Here is a 20,194-nt window from a genome sequence, read left to right on the forward strand (position 1 = left end):
CAAACCACACACATACAGGGGTGCACTGCTGCTCTTAAATTTCAGACATGCTCTGTGGTTTATTGTATTCAAAATTGCTGTATTCTTGTTCAAATTAATACATAACAAAACACAACCTTAAGTTTTGTGCATGCCGAAACTGCAGCCGGCAGGACACAGGATGTTGAACATAGCCAGACAACACTGTATCGGGCAGGGATCAGAACCAATCCACTGATCCTCTTTCCTCAGAGGCTCATCCAGATTTGGAGTCTCTAAGATCCCTGCACGATATGTGACTAAGAACAAGCGCTGTTGCAGCTAAGCCCAAGGTTGCTTAAGTTCCTTTTCTGTCTCTGTCTAACCTTCAAGTGCACGAGTGCGAATGAGAGATAAAGTGTCCCCCCATTGTGCATGGCATGTGCTATACACCTTCCATATTGAGAAAAAGCAATTCTCTCTGTTCTTACACCTCCATTATATCCTTTATTTGCTTACACATATGACATCACACATACATACAGTAGAGGTCATTTCATACATCAAATGATAAGATTTCTAGTGTCTGAGAGATAGTTGATGGGATACGTAGAAAGTATACAGTGCATCATTTGGTACAAAGGATCACAGAGGATCCTTGAAGGAACCGGCTTTAGCTCCAGTGACAGCTCCTCACTTCACCTCAAGCAGCAGAAAAGGAGTTTCCAGGTAGTCCCAAAGCCATTCTGATAGGATTAAGTGCCTTTGATTGATGCCTCATTGATTAGAGGAGATGACATTGTGTAACAGGAATTTGAGACACAGCTTGTCGTTGCTAAAAGTTTTTCAGAAAGTGCATGGGGGGGGGGGGGGGGGGGGGGTGTACTGTCTACATGCATGACTAACTCAAGTTCAATTCAAGTATACATGTTTGAAGCATGTTTGAAGAGGTTCTGTGGGGAGAGTCACCCTGAGATGCCTCGACTCATCTCACTGTTGCATCAGTGCTGAAAGAAGAAGCACGGGACTTTGGCCTGAACAATCATACAGTCAATGATGCTGCAGCATCATTTATAAATACCTTTATAAACACGAGTCGTCTGCACATTCATATGATAAGGCTTGGTAGCCTGCTTTACCTCCTCTGTAAGAAGGGTATTTAAAGTCTAAAGCTGTGTGGATCTCAAACGCTGGCTGGCAATCAAATCAAATTCTATCAAATCTTCTTACAGGAGAGGTAGATCTACTGTTCCCTGTTTAACTGCGACTCCTGTCTCCTCTGAAGAAGTAAGGGTTGCTTTTACATCCTTAAAATAAGTTTTATGCTTCAGTTATTATTAACTTTACACAATGTACATTTTACAATTGCTATGTTATAAACTATATACATGTGAAATCATGCACGTTTAAAAGAAATCTTTTGTGACTTGATATTGAATTGTAAGTTTGTTCTAAACACTGGTGTAAATATTATGTAAATGACCATTTCCAGTTATTTTTCCAGGTCGTTGGATACAAGTTAAACAGCTCACAGGTTGTTCATCAATGCTGACGATAAAGTTGCACAAATTCAAAACATATTCTTGATGCCTGAATGCGGTTTTAGTGTGCATTTGTTCACAGATTCAGAACACCATCTCTCAAAGCTGGCCTCGTCTCTAACTCACCATCCATGAGGACAGTTGAAGTACAAAATTCTCAGACAAAGAATCAAAAAAAAAATATATATATATATAGATAGATTGCATATTAAAACATACCCTTACATAACTCACTTGCGCCTTTGAGGTAAGAAAACATCAGCCCTTGTTGATGGAGTGTTAACAGATCCTTTAGATTGCAGTTTCCCTCTTTTTGTGTTCATGAAATCAATCATCTCATTCAATGTTATCCAAGCTACTTAAACTGTTAACCAAAAGCATAGTCCTAACCCCCTTCCTCTGACACCTGTAAGTATAAAGTTCTGTGTTTATTGTCCCTGCCTGCCCTCCCGCCCTCTGTGCATGGCCTGCCACTGCCAGAACAGCAGCAGCTAAGTGCATTGTGCGAACTACAGTACTGATATACTGTGTGGTGAGTGACTGCCAATAGGAATCCTGTGTGAAAATTATTGCTTTGGCATGGATACACACCCACATGCAGTACATGTAGTAGTCTATTCAAGCGATTCATACTTAAAGAGTTGTGCTTTAGCTTGACTTGGAATGTATGACTACAGCTAATGAGCTTCTCCAACTATGGTTTCAAACCATGCATGTCAGGAGGGTTTCGATTATTGCTATATTAAGGGGAACTACATGTTGTCCGTGTGTATATTGCTTTTCAATTGTTCATGGTAGTGTGTTGTACGAAGCAGAGGAAGGAGGAAGTTTCAAGTACATCGCACCTTCAGAGTCAAATAGCTTCTCTTGCAGTCAGAGTCCCATCATTACTTCTTGGTGATGTTTCTGACTCTCCGTGGAGAATGGTTAAACTTGCCTAATCCGGACTGGACTGTAGACCAGACCTGACTACACTAGACTGAAGTAGGCTAGACTGGACCAGGCCAGCTCAAACAAGGCTGGACTGGACTGCACAAGAGCGGACAGCACCTAACCAGTGAGAACTACGCTGATGTAGATCAGACCAGACCGAGCTAGCCTAGCAGAGTTCCAACTAGATGACTTGTCCAGAATTATAGGCTAGCGTAGCCTAGACTAGTCCTAGTTAGACCGCAATCAGTCCAGATCCAAGCACTGGAGGAATTTAGCAGATGGTGCAGGTCTTTGACTTCCCTCCATCGCCTCCACCACCAGCTAGATAAACACACAGAAATAACAAAGATATATAAATACAGGATCACTCTCAACACTGATCTTTTATCAGACCATGAACTGGATCATAGTGTAGGTTTTCTTTACCTTTCTTGGCTTCCTCTTCTTCCAGTTTCTTCTTCTCATCCTCGATGGCCTTAATCTTTGCGTTGTACACCTCGGCCAGCTCGGCCCAGTGTGACCTGTTGTTGTTCAGACCATCGAACATGGGCGTGATCTCCTTATGGAACCTGGAGAACTCCTGACAAATGGAGGGAAACACACTGCATGTTAAGTATTTGTTATTCACAGAGGGAGAAGTCCACAGGGGATTCCTGACACATGTTCATTGTTATACATGTTGCCTATGTGCATGTTCTTGTCCACATACCATCCTGACAGCTAGCTAACATTCCTGCTGAGCTGGGTTCAACGGGTTCATCTCTATACATCCTGTTATCCAGCCTAAGATGGTTAAAGCTACAACAACTCCCCTGTAAAGCTTATAAAGAGACTGTATGAGACTTTGTGACACAGTCGCATCAAATCCTAAACTTATACAGCCAGCTTTAAAGATCAGTGTTCACAGCACAGTCAGAGCTCAGCATGACATTAAATATTGTCTTGAAAACATAAGTCACACTTTAAACTAAAATGGAGCCTTGGAGTAAGGTTAATAAATGGGTTTAGTTGCTTTTAAGGTTTACATTTGTAAAGTTCTTTCTTCTTGAAAGTAACAAAATTGACTAAACTGAAATGAGTCAAAACAATTCATGGGCAGAATCTGTTTTTTTATGGTGGTTTTCTTCCCTTTGCAGAAAATCAAAATCAAATCGAGGCTGGATTAAATGCCGACATCCCTGTTAGATTGTGTGTGTGCTGGGATTCCAGCAGTTACAGCTGAACTGTTGCAACACAGACACAGGGGAAGACACAATCCGTGTCTGTGTCACTTCTTCTTCAATGTGTATAATGAACATACCTGTCTTTAGTTGTAGGATCTGAATGGTGTAAAAACTATCATTACCTTGTATACGAATGAGCACACAAAGTCAATGAAGCCGCACTGCATCTTGGGTAGCTGTTCGGCACAGTTTCTGTCCATCATGGGCTGGAGAGAGACAGAGGAGGGATTTTCAGGTGTAAAAAAAGGGGAGGTAAAATTTTTTAAAATCACAGCCTATAAAAAAACAAAGAAAACAAGTAATGTGAAAGAAAAGGGCTAAAACTCTTACAATTGGTTGTTGGTCCAAAACAGTTCTCTCCAAATCTCCCTGTTCCCAGAATTCAGCAGCGACCATCAGAGCCACCTGGAGACAAACAGACAGAAGAATAAAGAATGAAAAAGGGAAATAAAGGACAAATAGAGGAGGAAAGGATTGTGAATGAGAAGGGGGAAAAAAAACACATCAATTCAGCCTCAGGATATTCTTCTCTGTAAAGCTTCTTTTCTGTAAAGCTTTTAGCATTTGATCTCAAAGTAACAACCAAAGCTATAATACAAGTGGCCTATTAAACCCAGCTTGTTTTTGTTGCCATGGCTTTGTAATAAAACGATTGTAGCTCTATATATTGTCTGGAAGTAATAACCTGATAAAAGACTGAAGGGAGGCAGGATGGAATAAATGTTAAGTAAAAAAACTGAACTGGTTGCTGTTAGCAGAACAAACTACATTAAAAAGCTATTATGTGTATTGTTTGCTCCTGTGCTTTCTGTGACCGCTTTGCTTCTTGCAAGCTTCTCTTTATATTTCTAAAATCAGCCAATGTGAAGCCTGGTCACCCACCTTGCTCTGTACCTCCCAGGGTTTGGTGATAGCCGATAAGTCACAGCCTGTCATCATCATGGCCCTGGAGGTGCGAGACATACAGACAGTCACAGAAGAGAAGATGACACCCTGCCAGTGATGCTGATGCTTTGCAAGGGTCTGCTGTCTGACAAATACATTTCAAAGTAAACTGGACAACAGTGGTGTTATCTTCTTGCCCGAGTCAGATACATACATGATGATTTCCTTCCTGGTGGGGTTGTTGGAAATATAGGCAATGGCCTCCTTTTCATCTGCCATCGGCTCTGTGGCATTCACAATGTTTTGGAACATGGTTCTCTTTCTGCGTGAGGACAAACAAGATGAGATAAAGGACAGTCAATCAGACCAAAGAAACTAAACAAATACACAAATTGATTCCAATAAATAACCTCCTGAGTCAGTCAAAAAGGAGGACAAAGGGAGACAGTCAAACATCGACCAGGTGTAGCTAAACTTTTGAGCAACATCAGCTATAGTCAGCCAGTCTTCCACTAGCATTATCTCACGTCCAGCACTAGCTGTGGCCTAATGTTTCCGAAAACCTACTTGAAATAAAGGGCCAGATCAGTGGCAATGATGCAGACGTCAAACATGTGCTGCACATTCTCAAACTGGCGCTTCTGGAGGTTGCAGAAGATGTTCAGGTTCTGCAAGAGACAACGAAGAGCGGTCAAAATGTCTGTCGGGTTTTCCTTAGTGAGTCTGTTATTTGACTCTTTGACCGACACCGTGTCGTACCTCCTCTCCCATGAGTATCTTGCTGAACTCCAAGTGGTGCCTCTCCATAATGGAAGAGCCGTGAAGTTTGGCCAGAGGAGCTGCACTCCTACACACAAAACAAGACAAAGATAGGAAAATAAATTGACATGCATTGCACGCACATACCTGCACTTTGGAAACACAAGCAGAACAAATGAATTTTGACTTGCTTTGTCTGGTAGAGGTTGTTGGTTCCTCTGTGGTCGATATCATGGCAGAAAGCAGCAGCCACCATGGCAAAGGCATCTAGATCAGAGTAGTACTTCCTCAGCTTTCCTGTCTGGAGGAGGAATGCAGGTATTTGTGTGTGTGAGTGTGGTATAGATTGTAGCCACCTATAAAATGATCTGTCCTGTCCATGGTGACAATTACATTCTCATCTGTAGCCTGTTTCTAGACCTTTTAAACCCTGAATCAGCTTAATATTGGACATTATCAGTACTCATTTTAAGCACAATAATGTGATCATTAGACAGGATTCCACCTGTATTAGTGAAATACCCAATTAGCTTTATGAAGAAATAAAACATGTTACGGGCCTATGTAAGTGGTTTAATTTAGCATATCGGTCTGTTTAACTGTCACCAGATGTTATATACTGTCCCATAAGCTGCAGAGTCAAAGTTATTGGGATCACTGGATGTTTATATGAAACAGATAGAAGATACTCCTGTTCATTCGTAAGCTAGTTAGGCAGATGCTGCACAGATGTTTACCTGGAGCAGGCAGAACATGGTGTGGCCAACGTTGAAGCCGTGCCTCCAGTTGTGGTAGGTGATGGCACGGTAACCCTTCCTCACTGTGTACATCCACCTGGTCAGTATCTGAGAGGGAGAGGGTGGGTATTATTCAGAGAACGAGGTCAAAGTGAGAAGGATGATAAATGTAATTTTTCCAGAGGGCATTCAGATGAGCTGTAACCCAGTGTGTTGTACTCATGTAGCCCTTGTGCTTAAGGAAATCCACTCTGCCTTCCCAGCTACGCCGCTGGGTATCGCTCAGATTTGTAGCTACAGCATATGCTTTGAGGTTAATTAAGGATCACACCTACTTGTCTTTTCCCTGCAAAACAGAGCCATGGCAGTTTTCCCATCAGCCCAAAAGATTCACAGATGTTACTTAACACTCTGCTTCTCTGAGTCTCATTGTCTCTCTTCTTAACATATTTTAAAATAGACACATTTCATGAAAATTTTTTTTTAAAAAGTAAATGAGTTCCAAATGATTTCCCCGTGGATTTGACTGTATGTTTGAACTCACTGCAAGGTTCATTTAATGGCAAATGACAGCAAAAAAAAAAAAGCCCCTCAAAGCCATAAAAAAAAAAAAAGAAAAAAGAATCACACACAATCACACAATTATATCTCAGCTAAACAATGGCAGCATTTGCAAGAAAAAACATCTGGAAATCCCCTCAGAAAAGCCACCATCAACAGCTTCCTATTAGGGTAGACTCATCGATATAAGCGTCTGACTCACCTCGGGAGGAACTTTAAACTTTTCAACAACTCCGAGCTCAAAGAACATGCGAATGCCGGCCTTGATGAGGTCGACCTCTGTAACGGGGAAGTCACTGAAGGAGAACAGGTACAGGCTCTCTCCATTGACGTTGTCAGCTGGCGGGCAGGTTGCTCTCTGCACAAACACCACACAGACGGCAAGCATGACTCCTTCAGCACTCAAAAAAGCCAAGATGACTACATGATTACACTGTGTGTGTTTTACGAAGTGACACGCTTCAGATAGTTAAGAGTAAAGAAAATGATTATTTCACATTACATATTACATTTTACAGTGGAAATTGAACTTTCCTAAATAAGGCTGATAGTTCATTATAATATGCAAATTCATCATTCTATGCATGCATTTATTCATTTTGCGTTTGCCTGTGCCTGTGCATGTGATGACTGTATTAATACTACAGTATGTATTGTTTTCACAGAGTTTCAATATTTGTTCTGGAGGATCAAAGAAAACATACCAATAGTTTGTACATCTCTTTCGCGTCGCAGTCTTCAGGCTCCGCACCAAACTTTTCATTGGTGTTCTGGTTATAAAAGAGAGAACAATCAATTTGAAATAAAATTTACATTCCACCCACGAACACGCTGCCATCATATCACATACAACAATTTAGAGGTTGAATTCTTACATCTGCTACAAAAAGAAGTAAATGCATTCAAATGTCATGTTTTCAGACACTGCAGACAAGTACTCCAAGCTGTAACCTTGTAAACCGCCGTGTCATCATCTCAAATGTTAGCTGCCAAGTGGATAAACGATCCATCAGAGCTTCTATTAGTCCTCTAATAGCTGCCACTGGAGGACTGCTACTCAAAAAGCTATTCATACTGGATTAACCTTTGACTACTTTTAATTCTTGCTTGAGAAGCTTCTTGAGCAAATGTTGAGAGATCAAAGGTAGGCCTCTGGAGAGAAAGTGTGGGGTGAAACTCAGGTTGACACTGACCAGAATGGACTGCAGCTCATCTTTGGTGCATTTGGTCTGGTACAGGAGCATCTCCTGGGCGATTTCTTTCCTCCACTCCATACGGTTCAGCCTGTCGTAGGTGTCGCAGTTCAGCACTGACCAGCCCAGGAACTGTGTCAGGGCCTGGAACAAACAATGAGAGTGAGAAAGAAGGAGAGGAATGAAACATCCAAACAAAAAAGAAGAGAACTGGTCCCTTCTATTCTACCATCCTGATGTATTTATAATTATTGTTATTACCTCTTTAATTAAGCTGATAAATGCACTGATAGTTCTACATACTTTTCTTCCCTTGACCACAGCAACCTCCATTTGTCAAAGCATTATGAAGTTACTGCTGTTTTGGCAGCGTTTCGTCATTAACATGCAAATTTATGCTGCAACACGCTACCAAAAAAAAGAACGAATCTCTCCCTCTGTAGGGGGAGACCTGTGGTGTAGAGTGTTGACGAGAGTGCGTCTACACACACACACATACACACAGACAGACAGACAGACAACAACATGACACCCAAAATGAGACATTCTGTATGATGGCGACGGGATATAAAATATGACAGAGAGAGAGAGAGAGAGAAATGCATGGTGCTGACCTCAGTGATCTGTTCATCGTGTTCATCAAATGGTTTGCCATCTTTCCTGTTGAAGAAAGTGGCGATGCCCACGATTTCTTCCTTCTTGTTGACAATGGGCAGCGACAGGACGTTCTTGATGACAAAGCCCGTGTCGTCCACAGCCTCTTTCTGAAAGACGTTGAAATAAAACTTTTTGAATCAGGGCTCCGATTCTTCCTGAATATGAGCTTCAAGAGTGTGATATGAAAGCAGCATATTGCGCATATTGTATTACATTATCAGTAAAAGTGTAACACAGCATATAGTGACGTTCATTCTATCGTGTGCATATGTGGAATACGGGTGGCCATGTACAAGTGCATGGGTGTCCTGTATGTTGCTTAAAGCAAATGGATGGTTAAAGTGTCCTCACCTGGAAAGTGAAGAAGTCATCTGCAGCCACGTTCATCATGTTGCAAATCTGCACTCACATGGAAAACATTTGTTGTTTTGTTATTAGTATTTGTTACATATTTGCTTATAAAATCAATCATTGTCATAATTGTTATGTGAATAATATCTTTGCTTGTTATAGCTTACTTTACATTTCTATTTTACTGAATGGAATTACAGTATGTTCATTATAGTTTTTTTAATCTAAACGGAGTAGGCATCCTGTTATGTATTCAGTGCCTTAAACTGACCCTTAACTGAACCCAAGTTACAAATACGCTCCACCAACCCAACCACTGACCTACATAACTCCGGCTTATTTTGTGGAGCAAAATTGTTAAATGTGGAGTGACATACTCTTTTGTATTGTATGTTCAGCTCCATCTCTGCCTCTCCACTCTTACTTCATTTTTATGTTACTGTCACTGTATGTCTCTCTACGTCTTTACAGTCATTCTTTTATTATTCTAGTGATTTGGGTAATGAATTGCCCTGCAGCAGCCAGGAGAGACTTACAAAGCCATTCTCTGCAACATAGGTCGGTAGCCCGCTGACTAAAGCCCAGTGATCTGCAGGTGGACCACTGAAAGATAGAAACACAGAGTTGTGTGAGCTGGATTGAGCAAATGAATCCCTGAGAAGCATGTTAAACAGTGCTGACGCTCCACCTTCAGCTCAAATTTACTCAGCTATTGCATCACGTTAGTTCCCAAATAACACTCCTCAGAAACCCTCAGAACTGTCTGTGGTTCAAATACCAGACAGATGCAGAATTAATGGGTGGGCAAGCACGATTGTCTCATGTGTTTTAAAATGCATTGGATGCCTCCATTTAATAAACTATAACAGGTGGACTCTGTAATGTACTAAATTAGTTTGGTTGCATTTATAGCATGTAATTAATACTGCTTACGGTATGACTTTGATTTCTTCCTTGGCTTCCAGGAGGTAGTCAATGATCTTGTAAAAGATGACTTCCTGTATGAAAAGGAGAAGCCTGTTAGAAATGACTGATCGTCTTCAAACTATGTTAGACAATGAAAAAGTTAAAAGAGAGTAGAATTTAAAATGCCACATGTGACAAAAACTGATGTAATGAGGAGGAAAATGAGTTTGTTACCCTGCCATCTGGCGTCTTTGGTCCTTTATAGGGTTCCACATCACCCAGTTTCACTGGCCATTCATCATAGAATTCCTACAGGAAGAAAAACACAGACAGTATTGGTTTTAAGTTATTTATGCCTGTAGCCATTAACGCTATCAACTCAATCCAGTCTGCAAAACTGAATCTATTCTGCATTACCAACCTTCTCTTTGGTCATGTCCAACAGGCCCACTGAGTATCGTTCGCATTGTAGATATATCCTTACAGTGTAGAGCGCCTTGTGGAACTGTCTTTCAATGTCTGTCAACTCCTCAAACACTTTACTGGCTGACCAGAGCAGCACCTGTGAGCAAAGAATGGAGGTAATTCAATGTTCATTTTTATAGTATGAGCATTCTATGATTTAAAAATACCAACAGACAAATAACAGTGGGGGTGACAGGAGAGTCCCACTGGATAACATCACAGTACGGCACATCCACTCTCTCACCCCCACTTCCCTTTTATTTATCCAATAGCAACGGTTCAGTTTACCTGACTTCTCCTGGACTCCACATTGAACATGTAGGCTGTGAAATGCTGCAAGGTGATGACTTGAGCAAAGTTCATGTACTTGTGGAAGAGCTAAGAACAAAATCAGATTTGAGGTTTCATCAATACACGGCAGCAGATTTAAGACAGTGGCACATGTAAAAATGTTTAAAAGCAGTACAGATTTGACTAAGAAAAGGTGTGATTTGTCATATTAAGAGAATTCTATAGGAATAACATGGTGGGTGTATAGGATGCTGCTCACATATGATGACATTTAGATTTGACAGATCAGAAAACATTGGCTTAAACTAAACTCTTTCTTGTGAATCACACATCATGAGGTCATTTAAGTCCACGTTTAGCTAATCTTTATACAGATTACACATTATTTGGACATGGGTTTACATCGATCTATGCTACATTAGTCACACATGCACGTGTTCGCAGGCTGATAAAATGACCAAGCCCTTTGATGATTAATCACGTAAATACGAGTGTGTTTTTTTTAAAGTTTACACATCTGAGAGAAAATGGACAAGAAAGAGAATTACCTAACACAAAGAATACTGAGATATCAGACACTATAACACATCTTAGCAGTTAAAACCTTTACCCTGTGCATCATTTCTGCCAATCATCTCCTTAAATCTCTCTTTTTCAGTTCTTGTTCTAATGACTGAGAATCACGTTACCCATCATTCTTTATGGAACCGTGCTTCAGTGAGAATTTATGGCTTTTGAATAACTAGAGACAGTAGTGAATGTTATAGATAACATATTCCTGCTTAATTCATTTTGCCTTTTTTTTTTTAGCTGAATGCTCAAAAGCAACCGAATCACGTCAGTCGGGTCTGATTGACTCCCACTGATCATAATGGTTGTGTTTTGCACCCTACTGGTGAGATGTAATTACAGCAATAATCTTTATTTAGCTGCAAAATTCAAGTGGCAGAGCACAGGCTTTTTAAAGTAGCACACAAGTAACAGTAAAGTAACAGATAATTCATGCAAAATAGGGTGTATTGTGACTGATATTTCTTATTCCAAAGAGGACACAATAAATACAGTTCAAGTACCTCTATCTGATACTGTAATGGGCAAATTTAAGTTCAATTTATTAAACAGTCAGAGTTTCCAAAACCTGTTCAAGCTCACTGAGTCACTACTGATAAGAGTGAATATTAATGTTTAACTGTGTGTTCTTACAGCCTCATCCTCTGGAGTGAACGTATCGGCTCCTATTTTGTTTAGCGCCATGATGACTCCAATGCATTCTTTATCAGCCAACAGAGGGAAAGTGAGCATGCATTTGGTCTTGTATCCAGTCTGTTTGTCCACAAAGTCAGAAAACTTTTGATTCTGGATCAAGAGACAAAGAAAACTTCATATCAGTTGTGCTTAAATATAACATCATTAACATACAGCAACACAATTAAAACTGTTTGTTTCATTCTATGCAGTTTCCTGTTTTTTTTCATGTGCTCATGAACTGCCTGTCAAGATTTATCATCATAATGTATCTCACACTCACAGATACAGGGCGCCACACTGTTTGATCTTTATTTAAAAAACATAAACTACAATTTGTTGTTTGTTCAGTGATAAATATTCAATTATTCTCTATCATTAGCAGCATAAGACAAAAAAGCTACATTCACATTTGTCAATGGAATAGATGGGTCAGTATTCTTCACATGACTATTATAATAATCCAATAGGGAATGTAGGTTTCATAGTTTTCATTAAATTTGTTGCATGCTAAAATTATGCAATGTAAAATAAAACCCTTTCCTTAATATGTTGTATCACTGATTTTCAGTTTGTTTATCACTCTATTCAATATCATTAGATGGATTATGTGGGATTATTTGAATCCCTGCAGGTAGCCTACATCTTCAAAGCAGTAACAGCAAGAATTTCAAGTGTTAGTTTAAATATATTTTACAGGCAGACCAGAATAAAAAAAACAAAAAACAAACTGTATGTCACTTCTATCAGCTCTGCACTGAATAAACAAAAGTGTGGTGGTAATTTATTAATCAGTCTGTAAATTTGTGCATCTCATACTATGCACATTTAGAAAGAAAATATAGGCTGCTATGACAGGGACACTAATTTGTGTGGCCTACAGTCCAGCCAATGACCCTCAGCTGACAAATTCAAGTTTATAAAACAATAAATTTAAGTGATTTCGTCTTTTTAAAGGTCCACCAAACCTACACTGCTCATCTTCACTAATAACTTTATAGTACACAGGCCGCATCGCCATATCATTTTTGACAAAATCTGAATCCCGCGGCTACTTCACTGCTCCTCACCTTTGTGACGTCAGGAATGTTTTGGGGCTTTTTGGAATGTGCCGTGAAACCGACAATACCCATATCGAGAGGGAACACAATTTCACCCTGCGGATCGACCAAGTTTGCCTCATATTTGGATGTTGGAGTCACGTCAAAGAGGGAAGTGTACAGCTCAGGTATTCCGTTTCTGGACCGGCATGAGTAGTAACTGATCCTGTCGGCCTGTATTATCAGGGCCACTCTCTGCAACACCTTGTGAAGGGACGGCTCCATGTCTCCCTGTTTCTGCATCTCCTGGACCAGCTCGAAGATGATGGCGGCTTCTTGTACGGAGTTAACATCCTTGAAAGATGCGGTGTCTTTGACGTCGACAGGTGCAGAAAAGGCGGCGGTCAGAGCCTCCGCGCGCAGCTTCTTATCGAAGTATTCTTTGGCGAACTGCGGGTTGTTCTCCAGGTATTTCTCCACGCTATCCTTGTCTGCCATGTTGAACTTGTGTGTTTTCTTGTGTTCCTTTCACAGAAGCATCACCTGTGGCGAAATTTCGAGACGAAGAGGATACAAAAGTGTTTCTGTGCGGCCTACAGGGCAGGGTGGCTCAGTAGCATCCGTCTGCGCGGACGTGCATCCTCCACCACGGTCCCCGAGGGAGTCACTAATGCATCCTGTGTCCGCCGACAGACAGAACAGTAAAGAGTGCAGCTTAGAGGCTGAAAGGATCAGAGTGGCTGCTAATTAATTTGACGTCATGACATTAAAAGCCCTGCTCTAAGCGTCCTTAACCCGCAAATCCCAACGCTGATCATTTTATACCTGAGGAGGACACAGGCGAGAGGGAGACTGTGGTCAGGTCAAACGCCAGGTTGGATGTAGGGGCTACATGAGGAAAGGGCACTGGTAATGAGATCAGAACTATCTTGTCTTTTAATTTTATTTTAACTCGGCTGAAAAAACCTCCAAGGACAGAGGAAACAAAACTGAAGATTCAATGCGGCCACATGGGTTAAGGCAGTTTTTTTTTTTGTTTTTTTTTAACCAAGTCCTTCACATGACATACACACCATGAAAGTTTATTAAATTAATTTAAGTTAAAACACTAGCCTGTGTGTAGTGCCCCATATAGCTGCCCCAGTTGCCAGTGAATGCAGTTGCTCCAAACTCAGGTCTTTCCTAAGCCAGTTACTGGACTCACATCATTAGCCTACTGTTCCAATCCAACATTTAATGTGTCATCCCTGTTTACAACACTTATTAAACAATCTGAGCAATCAGGACACATGGCAGGAGCCATACTTGATTCTAACAACCTCTTGGTTAGCCAAACCTGCATCAGGTATTAGCACTGTTCTATCCTTGTTGCTTTTAGTACAGTGGAAGTAGTACCTAAATAGTGTCTGCCACTAATGGTAGCCTATCTAAAACTCTGTGTGAGGAGCCTACCTGTGTTCGCTAATGAAATCACCATCATCATGGAGGTATCAGTCCTGGAACTGGGAATTAGCCAATTAGCGGGACTGGGATGTCTGAGAACAAGGCCCTAAACAAAGATGGCTGGCTATTATTAACTGAGCAAACCGTTTGGTTAGCTGCTGGCAGGCTGGCAAGACAAAGGGCTCCCCACTATTTTTTGCTGTGGGGATTAAGGCAAGCTTATCAAGGGGAAAACTACAAAAGGTGTGTGTGTGGGTGTGTGGATGTGAGACATTGTGGATATAAATAAGAGCAGCTGATTTCACAGTGGTAGAAACCAGTTGTTTTTTTTACATATTATGACACAAAAGAGGAAAGACGGCATGCAAACAGCAGATAGGCATGGCAGCTAAATGTAGTGATAGAAATAGTTCTGATAACCAATACCAGTATTATGTTTTTTAAACTGAATGGTATTGGTTACCATGTACTTATTAACAGTTTTTTGACACGTGCATATTACATGGACAATAACGTTTACTGAACAGTAGCCACTGGGGCAAGAGTTATCAATTACAGGATGATGGAACATTAGATTTCCCTACATTCCCCATCATTAAATTCAGTCAGTTGCTTTAAAGACTCAAAAACGGTCAGAAAACTGAAAAAAATTATTCTGAAAAGTTCTTCTGTTATGCAATATTACTGTAAAATGAAAAACTAAAACTAAATAGCTTGTACAAAGGCCTCAGGTGATGTAATTTACTTGGTGCAGGCTCCACACTTCAATCAAGTTATTACCAGTTTATAAACTACAACTCTATAATCAATTTCATGCAATACTATCTCTGTGCACAAAATACTATCTTTGTGAAGTATGTTGACAGGTACTGTAGACTACAGGTAGTGGTGGTGTTGGGCTGCACTGCATTATATTTATGTGGGTGGACAAAAACGCTGGTAAAAATACTACTTCCATGTTGTGCTATTGCTCTGCTCAAAGCTCCAAAGCTCAGATGGAAGCAGTGTATTCAGCCTAGAGGTCTTTTTCCCAATCCTCCAGTTTTATAAGGGATCATTTGGGATTTCGAGTTACTTAAGTTTCACAGCCCATCAAAACAAGAAACTGACTGAGTGACCACTTACCACTAAACAACCCAAAATGTTAAATGTAAACACAACCCTAGCAGCGTATCGTATAGCGTATATCATTTATTGGCCGATCTCCATGATTATGAAATGTTGCACCGCCTCTGGCCAAATTCCAGCCGCTATTATTTCTGCTCAAAATGAGTGATTGCACTGTTTTCAACTGGCCAGGGCTTTGGTTATGCAAGCTGCAGATGTTTGGCTGCGCTGTGCTCTTTTATTCAACCAAGACCTCAAAAGACTGGTTACATGATCTCAGTGCAAAACAACAGCACTTTGTAAAAATTATGCCACAGTAGATTTAAGTCAGATGAAATACAGATCAGTGCTCGACACATTTTAACTGCTTAAACTTGGAACAGCAAATTAAAACAAGTCACAAACTGTTTGACCCTGATCTTGGGAAAACGGTGTGTTTTTTTAATTAGGAAATAAAGAGGTTCTTGAATACACAAAACCACATTAATATGGGAGCCATTTCCTTTATCTTCATATTCACTGGAGTGACTAATTAACTTTCTCTAGTGCTATAAACATTTTCCCCCCCAAAAAAAAAACACAATCGATCCCTGACTGATTTTTTGAATTACAACAATGCTTCGAAAGCAGAGATGCTAGGATAGATTTCACTGATGTGAATCAGTCTCAGATTTGTAATATAAAAGGAATGTTCATGGCAGATAAACTTATTTCCATGATCCACGTAGTTGATAATTTAACAAGTGACATTACTCCCTGTTTTCAATCTGAATGTCACAAGCATTATCAGCTAGCTCACACATTATCCCATCATCATTGTTGAAATTCCGGTCTCTGTGCTTAGAAAAGATGTTATTACCTCTCTTTGACATTGATTATTTGCTGTTGAAAGTCCGCCACTCTGTCCACCATTTATGCAAACACAGTGCTGCAAGTTATAAAGTAGTCCCTTGAAATCATCATGTGATGCTACAGGAAGCACACTCGCCTTTTGTAACATTTCCTTGGTAAAAAAAAAAAGAAAGGAGAAAAGGCTGAAATGTACATTTAGTGCAACCCAGCTTTTCCACACAAAAAAAGGGGGTTCAGTCTACGCACACAAAAACATTTCACTCAGATTTATGATGTTAAAGTGTAGGTTTGTCCTCTTGGCTTTGCTAGTGGCTGCTTTCATAAGACCAAGAAAGCCTCAGCAGTTCTGTCAGGAAAACACTTTTTTTGGGTGGGTGGGGGGTGGGGGGGTGGTCGGCCAAATGTGCAAAACACACAAATCAATAGGACTGGGACCCACTGTTATGTAAATGCTTGTCCAATGGAAGGCAAGCTAGCTGCGGGAAGAGCAGGGGAGGTTCAGGTCGCCAGAAGTCATTACACAATACTAGCCAACTGTATAAAAGGCCAAAACTAGACAGAAAAGCAGAGGATCTCTGTGAGCTGCTCTCTTCTTTTGGTAACAAGGTATGCATTGACAATGGACTAGTTTTTTTGCTTTTAAATTTTTTACTGAATATTTAAATTGAATGATTTTTTGTCTTCCTAAAGATATTTAGACTTTTTTTGGTTTAATCAAAGTGTTTTTGGTTAAAATGATTACTTTTTTGACTAATTAGTTTGTAGCACATAGGAAAATATTTTATGGAACAACGCTGACGAATGTTTCCATTCTCTCCTCTCTGTCACCGTTCCCTATTATGCCTCCTTTTCTTAAACTGTCTCTCCCAATCACTTCTTTTTTCTATGTTCCTTTCTTTCTGTCTTTTTTCCTTCCTCTGAGGTAGCATGTTGCTGTACATCGTGGCCCTCAGTCTCGTGGCTTTGTCCTGGGCACAGGACTGCCAGGTGGCCAACATCCAGGTCATGCAGAACTTTGACAGGAACAGGGTGAGTTGGTCACAGATAAATATGAATATCATTTCCATTTCAAAGCTTGACTAATTAGACTAAAGGTCCAAGATTTGTCTCATTTCTGTATCCCTGTTTTCACTTGGAATATTTTGTGCTTTAACTTTTAATGTAAAATATATTGAGGTATGAAGTGGACTCACATGTGGACTTCTCTCTAACAGTATGCAGGGACATGGTATGCCGTAGGAAAGAAGGACCCAGAGGGTTTGTTCTTACTTGACAACGTCATGGCCCAGTTTGTCGTCTCAGACGATGGTAAAATGACCGCTACTGCTAGGGGCAGAGTCATTATCCTCAAGTGAGTTCTGTTCTTTACTATGAAGGCTAAATCAGTAAACTTCCTCCCCTCAAGGTATCCTCCATTCTGCCTCCCATGTTTCGTAATGTCCTACTCTCTCTTTGACCTCCAGCAATTGGGAAATGTGTGCTGACATGTTGGCCACCTTTGAGGAAACCCCTGACCCTGCCAAGTTAAGGATGAAGTACTGGGGAGTAGCATCCTACCTGCAGACTGGAAGTAAGTTTTGGAACATTTACACTAATATGAATTTGTTGATTTCTGGGCTTGACAAGTAATTCAAATCGAGAAATGTATGACCAGGCACCTTATTACCATAACCTTTTGTCGTAGTAGTTGGAGGGCACTGATATGCTATTATAAAAGGGATTGTTGACCTTCAGATTTAATGTAATCATCAACATCCGCACTTGGTTATCTGTGACTCAGACAGTAGGCATGCAATCTCTAAGATATCACTATTGTGTTTTAAATTGAATTTACATTTTCTTAATTGCATTAAGACATAACATTAACATTGATTTTTCTTTTATCTCATCTTAGTGAATATTTTTGTTGCTCATGCAAGTTTAAGAAGTGGTTCACAAGATGGTTTGTTAAAAATCTTAACTCTACCCTCCTCGCTCTCAGATGATGACCACTGGGTGATCGACACCGACTACGATAACTACGCCATCCACTACTCATGCAGACTACTAGACACTGACGGCACTTGCTTAGACAGTTACTCCTTCATATTCTCCCGTCATCCGACCGGCCTGAGGCCAGAGGACCAGCCCATTGTCACCCAGAAGAAGATGGAGCTCTGTCTGCTGGGCAAATACAGACGTGTTTCACACACTGGTGAGTTGAGTTGTTTATGTAAGGATTTATTGATCCACGCTTTTTTTGAGTCAGTGCCACTCAGTAGATGAAAGAGCAGGGGAATGATTGACTAAACTAAGTTATGCAAGTCCTTGTGATCACTGTCTAACTTGATTGATAAGATGGAGCATTATTCAGAAATGAGAGAGAGCTAATTGTTTGTTTTCTTTCCATTGCAGGATTCTGCGAGGCCAGCAGATCTCTCGATATACAGTGATACTTTTTTTTTTTGAAGCAGCCACCTGTGGGACTATGTGCCCCTCTGCTGGTCTTGGACTCAATCACATCAGAGTTTCTCTTCTTTGTCTCCTCTACTGTCTCTGTGTATCTCAATAGAGGAAGTAGCCCATTCTCCTTTAAAAAATAAACTTGTATTTAAATGACTATACTTTAAATGAAAAGGAAAAATGACTGTTGATGGCGGTCCTTCCCAAATTTCTCGGACTTTTAACAACTTAGTCTCAGGCTCAACATTTGTCACATGTTGGGTTTTTATTTTTTTTGTATAGGAACTTAAATGTAGTGTGAAACAACCTTCCTCAGGGAAACCAGTGGAACGTGCTCTCTGGTTCCAGTGAGAAAAACCAGATCACTGAAAAACAACCTTTTGGAACTTTTCAGGCCAATGTGACAAATAATCAGTTGTGAAAATCACATTTGAATGAAGCTGAACTCTCAGCATTCCTGCAGCTCTCAACCATAGCGCCATGTTTACTAAAAAAAAAAAAAACACAGGTTAACAAGTCACTGGCTTTAATTTTACACTGAACGATGCATAGTATCTTGTAGCAAAAAAGTAGATACTGTTAATAAACCTTAATACATACATATTAAGTTGTGCTATATAGGCATAGTAGTTTGGTTGTTTCCTGACTGTATGATGTATACTTCTTGATCCAGTTTTTGAAATAAAACATTCATACCATGTTGGCTCATTCAATTTTTGATTGCCTTAAAATATTTATCCGTATTCATGGATTGCCAATAATGAATTCATGCTGTTGCCTTTGGATTCAGTCAGTCAAAATACACCAAAATCCCAGTTTAGGCTGAATTTTTATCCTTTATTTATTTATTTTCTTTACAACTGTGCAAAAAAACTACATCAAACAAAAACAAAGGTGTGAAATGAGCTTCAAGCATCAGCTTCCTATAGGTTACTGTAACTCAGCACCTGTTGTTAACTTACAGAACAACAAAACACACATTGGCATCAAAATAAAAGTCATTTAATAAAGTTAACTATTTACATAAATAAATCAAGGTTGTAAAGGACATATCAGTGAAATCAGTACTGCAGGGAATGCATCGATGAGAGAGAGAGGGAGAAAGACTGAGCAGGACAGTTTTTAAAGAATTATACAGTATATTAACTATATATTATATACTTCATGTATATATTTACATCGTTACTTCTAAATAAAATTAAACACTTGGGTGGATTCAAATACCTAAGACTGTGGTACTTTCTATGATTTTGACAACTATTGCCAAAGTTTTTGACCCCATATTTGTTTGGGATATCCATGAGCTGTTTTCCCATAAATTCTAAAATATTACAAGTTTGCTGAGGGTCATTTTTTTTTTTTTTTTTTTTTTTACAGGTTTTCACAAGTTGAATTTTTTGCCGTCTTTACTGAAATGCCTTGACAACTGCTTGATGGATTGCCATGAACTTTGGGACAGCTCCCCCAAAGGTCCAACTTTTTATTCATCCAGTGAAATACCTCAGCATCTGCTGTGTGAATAAGCACAGATATTTTCTACAGATATTCATGGTCCTCACATTTGTCTTATTGAGTGACATGTTTCAACAACTACTGAATAGACGG

General features: G+C 40.0%; 2 protein-coding genes across 3 annotated transcripts; one reads left to right on the top strand and one right to left on the bottom strand.

The window, feature by feature from the left end:
* Window positions 1-451: 451 nt before the first annotated feature.
* Window positions 452-16,488, bottom strand: pde6c (phosphodiesterase 6C, cGMP-specific, cone, alpha prime). 2 transcript variants are annotated; one of them, XM_056366488.1, is made up of 22 exons: window positions 16,155-16,488; window positions 11,664-11,816; window positions 10,458-10,547; window positions 10,126-10,266; window positions 9,939-10,013; window positions 9,732-9,796; window positions 9,335-9,401; window positions 8,799-8,846; window positions 8,405-8,554; window positions 7,791-7,934; window positions 7,302-7,367; window positions 6,800-6,955; window positions 6,037-6,144; window positions 5,491-5,600; window positions 5,300-5,387; window positions 5,108-5,208; window positions 4,755-4,862; window positions 4,538-4,601; window positions 3,986-4,060; window positions 3,778-3,861; window positions 2,859-3,012; window positions 452-2,753 (listed from the first exon to the last, which is right to left on the bottom strand). In XM_056366488.1, the coding sequence occupies exons 1-22, from the start codon at window positions 16,293-16,295 to the stop codon at window positions 2,704-2,706; spliced, it is 2,238 nt and encodes a 745-aa protein (XP_056222463.1). In that variant the 5' UTR covers window positions 16,296-16,488; the 3' UTR covers window positions 452-2,703. The 2 variants fall into 2 exon arrangements, with proteins under 2 accessions (XP_056222463.1, XP_056222462.1); XM_056366487.1 differs by lacking the exon at window positions 16,155-16,488 and adding an exon at window positions 12,776-13,286.
* Window positions 16,489-16,638: 150 nt separating this feature from the next.
* On the top strand, window positions 16,639-19,287 carry rbp4 (retinol binding protein 4, plasma). Its single transcript, XM_056366489.1, has 6 exons — window positions 16,639-16,753; window positions 17,074-17,176; window positions 17,362-17,498; window positions 17,611-17,717; window positions 18,129-18,341; window positions 18,542-19,287. The coding sequence occupies exons 2-6, from the start codon at window positions 17,075-17,077 to the stop codon at window positions 18,577-18,579; spliced, it is 597 nt and encodes a 198-aa protein (XP_056222464.1). The 5' UTR covers window positions 16,639-16,753; window position 17,074; the 3' UTR covers window positions 18,580-19,287.
* The last annotated feature ends 907 nt before the right edge of the window (window positions 19,288-20,194 follow it).

This window comes from Seriola aureovittata, chromosome 21 (assembly GCF_021018895.1).
Source record: "Seriola aureovittata isolate HTS-2021-v1 ecotype China chromosome 21, ASM2101889v1, whole genome shotgun sequence".
In the NCBI taxonomy this organism is placed as follows: Eukaryota; Metazoa; Chordata; class Actinopteri; order Carangiformes; family Carangidae; genus Seriola; species Seriola aureovittata.